At 40.6% G+C, this 13,871-nt stretch overlaps 2 protein-coding genes across 3 annotated transcripts in view; one reads left to right on the top strand and one right to left on the bottom strand.

Annotated features, from left to right (window-relative positions):
* hsf1 (heat shock transcription factor 1) overlaps positions 1-8,934 on the top strand; it is an 11,296-nt gene extending 2,362 nt beyond the window's left edge. Inside the window, exons 4-15 of one of the 2 annotated variants that reach the window (XM_014022436.1) lie at positions 160-284; positions 429-504; positions 908-969; positions 1,174-1,243; positions 1,725-1,843; positions 1,920-2,116; positions 2,215-2,365; positions 2,717-2,788; positions 4,223-4,328; positions 7,103-7,156; positions 7,278-7,320; positions 7,402-8,934. In XM_014022436.1, coding sequence (XP_013877890.1) covers positions 160-284; positions 429-504; positions 908-969; positions 1,174-1,243; positions 1,725-1,843; positions 1,920-2,116; positions 2,215-2,365; positions 2,717-2,788; positions 4,223-4,328; positions 7,103-7,156; positions 7,278-7,320; positions 7,402-7,589 — 1,263 coding nt within the window. In that variant the 3' untranslated portion in view covers positions 7,590-8,934. The remainder of the gene's footprint in view (positions 1-159; positions 285-428; positions 505-907; positions 970-1,173; positions 1,244-1,724; positions 1,844-1,919; positions 2,117-2,214; positions 2,366-2,716; positions 2,789-4,222; positions 4,329-7,102; positions 7,157-7,277; positions 7,321-7,401) is intronic. The other variant, XM_014022437.1, reaches the window with a different exon arrangement.
* A 65-nt stretch (positions 8,935-8,999) lies between these two features.
* The window catches only part of si:ch211-80h18.1 (uncharacterized protein DDB_G0271670), a gene marked incomplete at its 5' end in the record, with an annotated part of 10,553 nt that continues 5,681 nt past the window's right edge, over positions 9,000-13,871 (bottom strand). The window contains 13 exon segments of the mRNA XM_014022435.1: positions 9,000-9,573; positions 10,924-10,968; positions 11,223-11,258; positions 11,412-11,447; positions 11,549-11,614; positions 11,966-12,028; positions 12,109-12,141; positions 12,216-12,257; positions 12,343-12,408; positions 12,791-12,829; positions 12,905-12,931; positions 13,078-13,125; positions 13,230-13,436. Coding sequence (XP_013877889.1) covers positions 9,539-9,573; positions 10,924-10,968; positions 11,223-11,258; positions 11,412-11,447; positions 11,549-11,614; positions 11,966-12,028; positions 12,109-12,141; positions 12,216-12,257; positions 12,343-12,408; positions 12,791-12,829; positions 12,905-12,931; positions 13,078-13,125; positions 13,230-13,436 — 743 coding nt within the window.

Raw genomic sequence — 13,871 nt, 5'->3', positions numbered from 1 at the left:
CTACCAAGGACCCGGCCCGCCGAGACCGGGGAGTCTGGGTCCTCCGGAGGACCCGGCCTGTCGTTTTGGACACAGCCGTAGGCACTGATCATTTTGAACAAAAAGAAACTGTTTGGCCATGGCTCCTATCTATGTATCTGTCTCACATGGCTGATGCAGGTGTCGTCAGTCCGTCAAGAGGAAGTTAAGATCTCCGCAGATGAAGTTAATAAAATCCTAAGCGACGTCCAGATGATGAAAGGAAAACAGGAAACCATCGACTCCAGGATTCTAACCATGAAACAGTAAGAGCTAAGAGGAAGTGCCAGAAATATTTTACGGATATTGTCCCTGATTATTCTTTTTTTTTTTTTAATTCTTATGTAAATACTAATACAAAGTATTAATGACAATAAAATCAATAAGAAAAGTTGTCACTTGTCTTTCAGTGAAAATGAGGCTCTATGGAGGGAAGTGGCCAGTCTGAGACAGAAACATGTGCAGCAGCAGAAAGTCGTCAACAAGGTACAAAAATATTTCCACTGATCTGAACAAATGTAGAGCAGAGCAGAAGCAGCACACACCTGGGCCCTCGCGTATGAAAGAGTGCACAGCTTTCAAACTGAAAGCTAGCATGCAGACAATTTGAAAAGTGTACAGGCACAAAAGTATTCAAACTTATCAATCTATCTTATCTGTAAGAACTAAAACCTTTAGTCATTTGGAGTCTCACATGCTCATAGAGTTAGCGAAACAATCTGTGAATATTTATAGCTGTTGAATATAAAGCTCCAGTCTATAAAAAGCGTCCTCATAAATATCTCCCACGGCTTTATAAATATTGAGCCGATGGTGTCGTCTGGCTGTAATAATCAGCACAATGTTACCTCGTTAAACTGAACTAATTGTAAACTCTGTGTTTTTGCAGTTGATCCATTTCCTGGTGACTCTTGTCCAGACCAACAGACTCATGGGAGTCAAGCGGAAGATGCAAGTTTTTCTTCTAACCTTAAAATTCTGCACATTTTATTTAATTTGAAGTCTAATAAATCCTCATCACCAGTTTACATTTAAGTATCGTATTCAAACATCCTGAGTTTCCTTTTTCAGCTAATGATAACTGTTTAGAAGTATGATTATAAGTATTTTGTATTTTTGTCTGGTTTATTCATGAATTTATTTCTCTCCCTCTAGTCCTCTGATGCTCAATGATTCCAGCTCCGCCCACTCCATGCCCAAGTACAGCCGGACCTTCTCATTAGAGGTAATGTAAATCATCTTGTTTTTTAAAATGTCCGATTAAAACAAGGTCAGGTTAGTAGGGAGCACTGCATCACATTCTATACTTAGTACAAAAAGTAAGGAAATTAGTGTTTGGTTGATAATTTGTTTGTGACAATAAATCTTATTCCCGGAGGTACTAGAAGCTCAAAATAAGCTATTTGACAAATATTTCTTGTACACAGCCCACATACTCGGCTCTACTGCTCATCCCACAAATGCATGTTCCTTACAAATGTGGCACCATTTAAAGTAGAAAAGAGCAGGCTTTCCAACAATATAAAATGTATTACCAAGAAGCATTGTTATGATAGCAAAATAATCTACAGAACACAAATTTCCTTACATTTATGCTAAGTTTAGGTAAAAACAACAGCAAGAAGAAATTGTCATTTAAAAAACTAAGTGTGTATTTTTTTAATCACAATAAATCATTGTGTTTTTTACTGGTAATGTCTCATCAGACCCCAGCAAGTCTCCTCTCAGCGGATTCCCCTATGAATTCTGGGCCCATCATTTCCGACATCACAGATATTGCCGCCTCCGCCCCAGACGATGTAGTCACCGACTGGACCGACTTGGGGTGAGGAGCGATCTGATCATTCGCTTTTAAATGTGAAAAAGATTGGTGTCTTAAGATTTTTCTGACGTACCTACAGAGAGAGTCAGTCAGCTTTTATCAAAGAGGAACCATCCAGCCCTGAGGTGGAGGTGCTCGAGAGCGAACAGGAGCCCCTCGTTACAAATGAAGACACGCCTCTGTCCCCCACTGCCTTCATCAACTCCATCCTTCAGGAAAACGAGACGCAGCCGACACAGGTCACCTGCTCCACAACCACCACCACCACCCAGACAGGTAGATACAACTCTTCTTTAAATCAAAGCTGTAATTACTGTAATGTGAGAAAACAATTTTAAAATCTCACTTTAACCTTGGTTTGTTTTTCCCTGTAGGCAGTCCCGTTGTTGTCCTGAGCCCCAGTGGGCCCCCTCCATCGCCTCCAACCATCCAGACAGCGGACCCCGTTATCAACCCCACCTCTGCCTCTCCCCCCAGCCCCGCCACACCTCGAAAGAAATGCCAAGCCGTTGCGTGTCTCGACAGGTAAGTGTGCAGTCGGGGTGGCAGCAGGACGTGCCGGTGGCCACCTGCTTCTGCTGCTGCAACAACCTAACGATTGCTCCTGAGCTGTTATCAACTGATGCCCACCCTTTGTTACAACTGCCTGTCTGAGCCCTCCGAAGAACTCCTGCAGCAACTAAACCTGCCAGCTGTTACCCTAAAAATCTGTTATTGAGTTCTTGATGCACGGCACTTAATCCACTTACAGAGGCTGTCTTTTTTCATGTCCAACTAAGTACCATTTAATTAAACAATCCCAAGTGTATTTGTATATTATCGCATAATAGTTCTGTTAAAGGTCACATGTTTTATTAAATCCTTGTGCTTTCCTAGGTTCCACCTCCCTTCCTCTGCAGGTGGACTTCCACCTGACGCTTGGCGCATCGTATCCAAGCATCCTGACAAGTGAATCTTTAAATAATTATCTTAGACTGTATGTAAAAGAGAGACTCAGCCTATTGGTCTGGAAAATAAAATCACATCTTTAAGCATTTGTTCTATACAGTGGTCAGCGCAGGGGATGTGTAGAAATCAGATAACTGCTTTGTTTCAGTCCTTTTAAGATGACCCRGAAAATAAAATGGTTTCAGTATCATTCGGAGCAAGAAGGCTCGTTTGCGACACACGTGTGTAGTGTCAACAGATTTTTACTGATGATCATCCGCATCATTTATCACAAAAAACACAACTTCCAGATTGATGCTTAAAACTAGCTGCGTTTCCATTGCAAATGTGCGCAAAACTTTGTCGATATTCTGTGAATGTTGAAAAAACACAGTTTCGCAACTGCGATGTTTCCATTAAGTAAGAAATGTTATTAAAGTCACGCGTGAATACGTTTGTTCTTGCGATAAGTCATTACAAACATGGCAGCAATGGATGAAAACACATAGCATGTTGCTACCACGACACTAGCGCTCATCATCAGAGGAGAYGTCGGCCTCTTTTATCGAGGCTTTCAAGTGACAAGCCCCTACTTGTGAGCGGCTACGTATGCTGCGTTTTTGGGAAAATGTAGTCAGTGAGTTTAATACTTTCTTTTAATACTTCGGCGATTTTACTACTATTACTTCCTGTTATTTTCTTCTTCGTCTTTTTCGCCACTAGAAACAGCCGTTTCTTGATCACGTGACTCCCGTGATGCGAAAAAAGTGTTTCCATTGCAGATTTGCGAAATACATCAATTTTGATACGGCCAAAAAAACTCATCCTAGCGCGAAACCATTTCGTCGAAAAACAATTTTTTTTCGAAATTGAGGTGTTTCCATTGAGCAGATTTATTTTCGAAATTTTAATTTGCGCATTTTCATGGTCAATGGAAACGCAGCTAGTGGTCGTCCTCAGTGGTTTGTGTTCCATCATGGTGGCTACAGTCTGCTTTTATGTAGAGTCTTACGATAATTACAAACCTTAAGGATACGAGTTTATTTATACTTTTTAGTGTTATTCCACATTTTTTTGTTCTTGTCATGTGAAAAAAGACCAGACCAGTAGTGTGTATTTTTACTGCACATCAATCCCAAACCTCGTTAAAACGTGGATTCATCTGCTTCCGTACCTGAAACATGTTCACATCTGTGGTTCAAAAACTATTTTCAGTTCAGATTTTATGTCCCGCTGCACCGCTGTACCTGCTTTCAAGTCGAGTTTGTGGTAAATTTTAAGAATTTAGCTTCTTCAGCCGAAAAAAAATAGCAAAAACTGAAATATCCTGAAAGGAAATTTGACTAGACACACACTGTTGGTTTGGGTTTATGTTGACATGATTAAAAAATGTAGAATAACACCAGACGTTTAGTGTTGACTGACAGCCGTCTGTTCTTTCTGTCTTTGTTTCAGGACTGAACTCGTTGATCACGTGGACAGTATTGACAACGGCCTGGAGAACCTGCAGACTATTCTGAACTCGCAGACCTTTACCTTTGACCCGTCTCCTCTCATGGAGGTGAGTCCAAATCTGATTCATGCATTGATACGTTCCAGACAATAATAATCAGTGGTGGAGAAAGTACTCCAACACTGTACTTAAGTAAAAGTACATATAAACAGACAAAAATATACTCTAGTAAAAGTACCACACTAACAGTTTACTTGAATAAAAGTAAAGTACTTGCTTTTAAAAATACTTAAAGTATCAAAAGTAAAAGTACTTGCTTAATGTATTCCCTAATGGTCTACAATATGAAGTGTGCCTACTGTATGGATGGATGGAGGACAACAGAGCTGCTTCATGGAAGAACCTCAGCTTAGCCTGTTAGCTTTTGCACTAGCCCCCACGCTATATTGCCTTATACAGTGGGGAAAATAAGTATTTAGTCAGTCACCAATTGTGCAAGTTCTCCCACTTAAAAAGATGAGAGAGGCCTGTAATTGACATCATAGGTAGACCTCAACTATGAGAGACAAAATGTGAAAAAAAATTTGAGAAAATCATTTTGTCTGACTTTTGAAGAATTTTTTTGCAAATAATGGTGGAAAATAAGTATTTGGTCACCTACAAACAAGCAAGATTTCTGGCTGTCACAGACCTGTAACTTCTTTTTTAAGAGGCTCCTCTTTCCCCCACTCATTACCTGTATTAATGGCACCTGTTTGAAGTCGTTAACAGTATAAAASACACCTGCCCACAACCTCAAACAGTCACACTCCAAACTCCACTATGGTGAAGACGAAAGAGCTGTCGGAGGACACCAGAAACCGAATTGTAGACCTGCACCAGGCTGGGAAGACTGAATCTGCAATAGGCAAGCAGCTTGGTGTGAAGAAATCTACTGTGGGAGCGATAATCAGAAAATGGAAGACATACAAGACCACTACTAATCTCCCTCGATCTGGGGCTCCACGCAAGATCTCAGCCCGTGGGGTCAAAATGATCACAAGAACGGTGAAGAAAAATCCCAGAACCACAAGGGGGGATCTAGTGAATGACCTGCAGAAAGCTGGGACCAATGTTACAAAGGCTACCATCAGCAACACACTACGACGCCAGGGACTCAGATCTTGCAGTGCCAGACGTGTCCCCCTGCTTAAGCCAGTCCATATCCAGGCACGTCTGAAGTTTGCTAGAGAGCATTTGGATGTTCCAGAAGAGTATTGGGAGAATGTCATATGGTCAGATGAAACCAAARTAGAACTATTTGGTAAAAACACAACTCGTCGTGTTTGGAGGAAAGTGAATGCGGAGTTGCATCCAAAGAACACCATACCAACTGTGAAGCATGGGGGTGGCAACATCATGCTTTGGGRCTGTTTCTCTGCAAAGGGACCAGGACGACTGGTCCGTGTACATGAAAGAATGAATGGGGCCATGTATTGTGAGATTTTGGGTGCAAACCTCCTTCCATCAGCAAGGGCAATGAAGATGAAACGTGGCTGGGTCTTTCAGCATGACAATGATCCCAAGCACACTGCCAGGGCAACAAAGGAGTGGCTTCGTAAGAAACATATCAAAGTCCTGGAGTGGCCTAGCCAGTCTCCCGATCTCAACCCCATCGAAAACCTTTGGAGGGAGTTGAAAGTCCGTGTTGCCCGCCGACAGCCCCAAAACATCACTGCTCTAGAGGAGATCTGCATGGAGGAATGGGCCAACATACCAGCAACAATGTGTGCCAACCTTGTGAAGACTTACAGAAAACGTTTGACCTCTGTCATTGCCAACAAAGGACATACAAAAAAGTATTGAGATGAACTTTTGTTATTGACCAAATACTTATTTTCCACCATTATTTGCAAAAAAATTCTTTAAAAGTCAGACAAAATGATTTTCTCAAATTTTTTTCACATTTTGTCTCTCATAGTTGAGGTCTACCTATGCTGTCAATTACAGACCTCTCTCATCTTTTTAAGTGGGAGAACTTGCACAATTGGTGACTGACTAAATACTTATTTTCCCCACTGTATGTATTAGCTCGGCGCTAGCGCAACAAGCTAAACTGAGGTCCTCCATCCATATTTTCAGTTCCAGGCTGAGTCATTTCTACCTTCTCCTCTCTGTCAACGCTCTCTGGTTTCATTTAAAAGAGTCGATCATCAGATATTGTCCAAGATTAACCTTCAGGGTGGATATAGCTCGCTCACACTGAGGACCTATCCACGTCATCATTTACCCAGAATGCTTTGTGTGTAAATAAAATGGCCCTGTCCGTGTAATATATTTTTAAACTTTGTTAAAAAAATTATAAAAACTAAGCAGCCGACAGATTTTTTACAGTCTTTATTTTACATTTAAAATATACAGTATTTATCAAATAAAGTCTAATGTTACAACTAATCGGGGATCCCTTTAAATAAGGCCATGTGTGGTGCATTTCCTCCACGGTGGAATCCATTTTGGGCGTGCTGCTGCTGCTTCAGCAGGTGATGTGGAATCGCGCCGCTTTTTCTTGAAGGAGGGTCTAATGGTACTTTGCTTTGCAGTGGTTCAATGGACTAATTACAACAATTCCCCTCTCACCACTGATTACTTTCAAACAAACAACAAAACGTAATGCGACGTGACATGAATGTAATTTGTAGTTCAACGCATTACAGAAATGTAGTGGAGTAAGAAAGTACAGATACTTAATGTAAAATGAAGTGGAGTAAAAGTCAAAAGTACCCATGATGAAATCTACTAAGAAAGTACAGATATATGAAAAATGTGCTTTAGTATAGCAACAAAGTAGTTTTACTTTAAATAATTAGTTTGACTGCATTTTTATGGAAAACTTTGTGTTTTAGTTTTTCAGCTCACCTGGTCCCACTCCAGACTTTGACATCGACAGCTTGGATACTGTGAGTTTAAGATTTTATAAATCAAATTTGTTYCGTATCATTTTTCTAATAAAAGTTTGAAGTTGTACCTTGTAGAAGTCAATGAAATGCATCTGTCTGAGTAATAAAACTGTTTTTGCAGCTGCTGGCTGAAGAAGCCCCTAAAGAGAGTGAAGGCAGCACAGGTAACAGTCTCCCTCAGAGAATCATAAACCTAAAAACATCCTGATGTCCCGGTAACACTGCGTCGTCTCCGATACACGCAGGAAAGCAGTTGGTGCATTACACAGCCACTCCTGTTCAGATAACAGAACCGGTCAGCCTCGGGGAGTGCGGCGCCGACCTGCCGTCCCTCCTGGAGCTGGAGGCGGAGCCCCTGTTCAACTCAGACACGCCCTCCGACAACTCRGGTGACGCCCTGCTGAGCCACACCCAACTCCACTCCGACCCCTGATATCGCCAAGAATGTGACTTCTCCGTAACTCAGAGCACCGGCTGCGGCAGCAATACACGATGACGTTGATCGCTCGTAGATCAGTCATTAGGTCAAAAGTCTCGTTTTCATCGTTCTTCACTCATTTCTATACTTTCAGTGTTTTTATTTTAGATTTTATCTCGTTTGCTTCATTAGTTAGTTTTGTTTGTTTGTTGCTCGTTGTGAAAAAAAGATTAAATTAAAAAAGGCAACAGAAGCTCTAACAGAACCCGGGTCACATGAGGACAGGAACTGGGCGACGGAACCCATAATTCAAGATCATGTGACCTCGGTCCAGTCGTTTTCTGCATGTTGAAGTCAGATTCGATGGTTTTGTTTGTTTTCACGTGTAAAAAAAAGAATCTTGAGTATTTTTGGAAAAATTTATTACAAAGCATTTATCCTCCTGTTATACCTCTGTTATCATAGAAACAGCTGATAGGGATACATTGATTTAAGCTGTTATTGGATTATTATTATTATTTTTAATAAACGGGTTTGCTCCTCTTCAGCCACATTCAGATGTTTTACTCAGACTCTCCTCCGCTCGGCTCTGACGGTTCAGGAGACCTGAAAGCTCACATCCCTCCTGAGTGACGGATGGAACGCAGCTTGTATTTATGTTAAAGATATTCACGCCACGGCTCTGCTTCAGTTCTGTGCCGGAGAAATGTAACTGAGCTACATTTATCGTTTTCACCAGTTATCCACATAACACAGTTGAATTGAAAGGATCAGGTTGTTTCTGTGTAATGGATCACTTCAGGACATCAGGGGTTCTGTTTCAGTTTTATGAGACATTTCAGGTGAAAATAACTTATCGACGGGATTTTATTCCTTTAAAGTCACAGTTGGTGTGTTTTGTTTTCAGAAACGTTCGACTTCTGCTGCTAAATAATGAAAATGTAATTTTGTTTGATTTAATTGTAAAGTTCTCAGAGTTGCTTTTGCTTTGCAGAGTGTAGCTGAGTATTCAGTGTTTTTCTTTTTCTTATATCTCCAGTACTTTTATCTTTGCTAATGTCTGTTTTAATGAACAAAAATGGTCATTTAGAAGTTTTAACAGAATGTTCTGTGACAGTGAGGTGACTCCTGGTGTCCTGAAGTCATTTCATCCGTTCACCAACAAAACAAGGCGTTCTGCGATTTTTATATTGACTTTTGTTCAATAACACATTCAAGCGTAAGCCATTTATTAGATTTACCTGAGCTCACTTGACAGCTTTCTACGTGCCGACGAGAGGAGGAGCATCAGAAACTTTGGATAGAATGTTTAAAGTATTTTGATTGCGAAACTTTGGTTCAATAAAACCTTTAAAAAGAATTTGCGTTGAATTAATCATTTTTAAATCATGCTTGTGTGTGGGGAATCTGGATAAAAGGCGATGGTTTGATGTTCAAAATAGACAAAACTTTTATTGTAGAAGCTCAAAACCACAATTTACAATGAAAATGATGTCTCTTCCTGTATGATGTCATAAAAACAGAATCACCATGGCCGAGATTTCACCTGAAACTTACTCTCAGTGGGTCCGCACCATTTACACACCGGTGCAAGATCGTGGTGGGGTCTGCACAATGAGTCATGCAAATGCAGCATATTTACCTGCAGGTGATTGTTGGTATTTTATTTTATTTAAAAATATTTTAGGCTCTTGAACTAAAAAAAAAAGAAACTTGTTGATCTTTGTTAAATTTGGTGCCAGTGGTTGGAAAAGGGGAGGACCCAGTGATTTCTCTAAAATAAAATAAACGTCTTAACATTATTTTTTTAAATATTACAATAAAAATGAACACCCATGAGCAGTTCTCATTTAGTGGGAGGGGCCTATAGCTAGTGGGAGGGGTCAACATTCCTGGGCCATGCTGATTGGTCGGTACACTGGAATCGAAACCTCAAAAATCGAACTCGTGGCTTGTTGTGGAAGTCAGCAGGTATCCTCCAGTTCCACATTCTCTGCAACTGACACACAAAACAGTTTATTCAAATCTTTTTAAAGAAAGCTTTTAATTTCGCTCACCTTAAAACAAATCCTGTTCAGGTTAGTTATCTATCAGTTAGTACCTTATCAGCCGGGACATCAGCATGAAGAAAGAGGCAAAAGTCTTCATCCAGGCTAGGCTAAATGCTAGCCAAAYGAGGGTCCATTTAAAAAAAATAGTTATTTAAGCTACATAAATGTGAAGTCCCCATGTTTGAGCCACATACAGTGAAAGTATTCGGCCCTCTTGAACTTTTCAAGCTTTTGCCACATTTCAGGCTTCAAACGTAAAGATATAAAATTTAATTTTTTTGTGAACAAGTGGGACACAATCGTGGAACGAAATTTATTGTTTATTTTAAACTTTAACAAATAAAAAACTGAAAAGTGGGGCGTGCAAAATTATTCGGCCCCTTTACTTTCAGTACAGCAAACTCACTCCAGAAGTTCATTGAGGATCTCTGATCCATTGTTGTCCTAAATGACTGATGATAAATAGAATCCACCTGTGTGTAATTATGTCTCTTTATAAACACACCAGCTCTGTGAATAGTCTCAGGGTTCTGCAGAGAGCATCATACCTCAAGCCACTTGCAGCTGTAATCGCAGCAAAAGGTGGCGCTACAAAGCATTAACGCAAGAGGGCTGAATAGTTTTGCACGCTAAATCTTTCAGGTTTTTATTTGTTAAAAAAAGTTTAAAATATCCAATAAATTTCAGTCCGCTTCACGATTGTGTCTCCTTGTTGATTCTTCAAACACACACACACACAAAAATCAATTTTAAATCTTTAATTTTGAAGCCTGAAATGTGGCAAAAGGTTGAAAAGTTCAAGGGGGCAAATACTTTTGCAAGGCACTGTACTTCAGATTAAGAGTTAAGTGAAGGATCAGAACCATGAGAGGACTCGTGACTCTTATTTTCAATTATTCGACTTTTTACCATATCAAAAACAAGGCCAACCAAAGGGCTGAACAATAAAACACGTACTGGAAAATATTCATAAATACACAGGAATCAAAATAATAAATAGTTACAATGACTAGGTAAATACCCACTCATTCTGCTGTACCACTCTAACAAAAGCTCTTTTCTTTTTCACAAATAAAGTTCTAGAGAAAGAGGTTAAGTTTACTGATGTGTTCATTAATAGAACAAAAATCTGTTGGGGGAACATTTGGTTGATGCTCAAAGAGCCATTAATCAACAGAGAACAATCAGAACGTGAAAGAGCGAGAGACAAATGCTAAAATAATAATAATTTTAAAAAGAGAGAGAGAGACATTGAGATTAAAGAAATGTGTCAGWGGTGGGAGTAAGGGTTTACTGACCTTCAGGACCCTGACCAGATGGGTTGTACTGTTCAGTGACTGAACCTGCAGAGGACACGCAGAACCAAGAAAAGAGAAAGAAGAAGCTTTCAGCAACTGATCTCAGGTCAGACACACAAACTGCAGAACTCTGAACTACAAATACAGACAAAAACCCCTGACCTGGGATTTCACACCTCATAAAATCTCAGTTTTAAAGAAAGTTTTGTCTTTATTTTCTCCAGTTTAGACGCATTAAACTGGTTGRTGATGAGTTTTAAAGGAAGCCTTGTTGCGATGCGTGCAAATGTAAAACTTACCAGCCACCTGTGTGTGATCTGTTACTGCTGGATGACCTGCAAATGAACACACACATCAAATAACACACACACTTATTAATATCTGTATTAACACAACCAAAGAAATAAAAAGTTCTACTACAGAGACTAAACAAAGGACACACGATCCCAACTAAAACTCCTCTTCTTCTTTAAAATGACAGAACTTACTGGAGTCAAATGGAGTTCCTGTTGGACCTGCTGGAACTAAAAACACATGCAGTTTAATAACAGGTCCGACCTTTGACCTCTGACCTCTGACCTGCCTCCTGATTGTAACGAGAGTCATGCTGGAGGGCAAGACTCACCTATGACTGTTCCTGTGGCGTGTGCTGCCATCGTAACCTGGTCTGCTTTGGAGTAAACACCTGAAACTGAACAAACAAGCAAACACGTGACAGAGATGTTACCTGATCAAATGTTCGTTAGACACAGGTGTGTCAGACAGGTGTGTGTCAGACAGACAGGTGTGTGTCAGACAGGTGTGTGTCAGACAGACAGGTGTGTGTCAGACAGACAGGTGTGTGTCAGATATACAGGTGTGTGTCAGACAGACAGGTGTGTGTCAGATATACAGGTGTGTGTCAGACAGACAGGTGTGTGTCAGATATACAGGTGTGTGTCAGACAGACAGGTGTGTGTCAGATATACAGGTGTGTGTCAGACAGACAGGTGTGTGTCAGATATACAGGTGTGTGTCAGACAGACAGGTGTGTCAGGTGTACCTGGGCTCAGTACGTTCGTGACGCTGTCTGCAGACTCTGTGTTGACAGTGACGGACGGCAGTTCTGCAACACAGCCATTTGACAGGAAGTGAGTCGACGCAAACTCCCCTTGCCGAGTGTGTTGCCACGGCAACAGGCCCTACCTGTGACGTCACGGCCAGGTTCAAGAGCTGAAGCTGCAACCAATCAGAACACAGAGTCAGTTTCAGCAGTGAGACATGCTATGATCTGTTTCATTGATCCTGCTCACCTGTGTGATCGAGGTGAAGCCGGGTCACGGACTCCACGCCACCTGGTGACATCATCATCATCATCATCATCATCATCATCATAAGACCATGCATTACAATATTTCACAATAAAAGTAACAGCTGTACCTGTGAGGTCAGTTCGCAGAGTTTGAGTCTGAAGATCGCTAAAGGAAATCAGCCTTTCTGTCACAGCTGCACAAACAAACAAACAAACAAACAAACAAACAAACAAACAAACAAACAAACAAACAATAGCAAAGATGAAATCAAAGACACTGATTTGACATCACAGCTTTAAAGTACGCACAATGTGTTAGATGCATGTAAATCTAAACTATTAAAAGTATAAAAAAAAGGTAATTTACTAAATTTTGTGCAATCACAAGAAGGTTAAATTCTAAAATCCGTGTTTAGAAAGGTCATATATTTTATTTTAAATTATTTGCCAGGATGTGCTCACACTGTGACAGTTGATTTATTGCAGTTTTGCACACTTTTACAGCCATATAAAGGTAAAACAAACTCAGCTGAGTGTTTATTTAGCAGTTATTTAAAAGATAAAATGAACATTTACCTCCGCTTGTGTCTGTTAGCAGAGTCTGTCTGCCATTTCCTAAAAATATAACATTTAATATTATTTATGTGTTCACAAAAGCCGTAAACTGAACTGAAAATCAGCTTTTATTACCATTAGCATCAGGTGAATCAGCTCCATCTGTGAGGACAAATTAATACAGTAAATGTGATATTAAAATGAAATTATTACAAAATTTAGAAACATCATATWTTTATGTCAGATAATGTGAAACATTCTGACCTGATGTATGTGAGTAAAGTCTTCACCTGAGCAGGTGAGCATACCTGTCCGCTCTCTGTGAGCTGCACCGTCTGATGAAGATGATGAGGAAGCTGCACACGATGAGGAAAAACAGACTTAAAAGAGAAAACTTTTAGTTAAGAAGGAGCTGCAGCTAAACTGGAGCTTCACGGTAAAAGTTCTCCTCTGACCCAACCTGCAGAGTCGGAGGAACCGGACAAAGAGCCGGCCAATGACTGGTCGAGTCCTGAGCTCAGGGGAGCGCCGCCTGCTCCTGATTGGTCGCTGCTGCCCGCAGGTTGATGAGCGACATGTCCCTCTCCCGACAAGGAGGAGATGGCAGTTCCTCCAAGAGGAAGGTTGTGATCTGTAGGTGGAGCTGCTGTCACACCAGGAGCGACCACTGAAACACAAACACTGATCAGTTCTGAAGCTGAACAGGGGCAGAGCTGGAGGGGGTGGCCGGGGGGGCCAAGCGTCACCTCTGGCCACCCCAAGGCGCCACCCCCAAATAATTGATAAGTGGATCTTGAATTTTGTATTTGCATTTTGATTTTCTTAAAGATTGTTCTTTGATACCACTGTACTTTATACATTTTTAGCTGTGAATGTTTGAAAATGGCTGCATTGAAGACCTTTGTAAAATTAGATTTAGCATTAGCCTAACCTGGGATTAGCATCGGCAATCAGCATGTGATCGTTTTTAGCTACTTCACTATGTCTTAAAGGCACRGTGTGTAGGATTTTGTAAATTCTTTTTAGCCGAAATTGAGATAATCACTAATGACAATAATAAAAAACATGTCTAATCATTGCAGACAAAGACCTTGTTTTATTA

The sequence above is a fragment of the Austrofundulus limnaeus genome, unplaced genomic scaffold (genome assembly GCF_001266775.1).
Source record: "Austrofundulus limnaeus strain Quisiro unplaced genomic scaffold, Austrofundulus_limnaeus-1.0 Scaffold330, whole genome shotgun sequence".
NCBI classification, from domain to species: domain Eukaryota; kingdom Metazoa; phylum Chordata; class Actinopteri; order Cyprinodontiformes; family Rivulidae; genus Austrofundulus; species Austrofundulus limnaeus.
The sequence above is the reverse complement of the archived record's forward strand: the minus strand, read 5'-3'. Positions and strand labels throughout refer to the sequence as shown.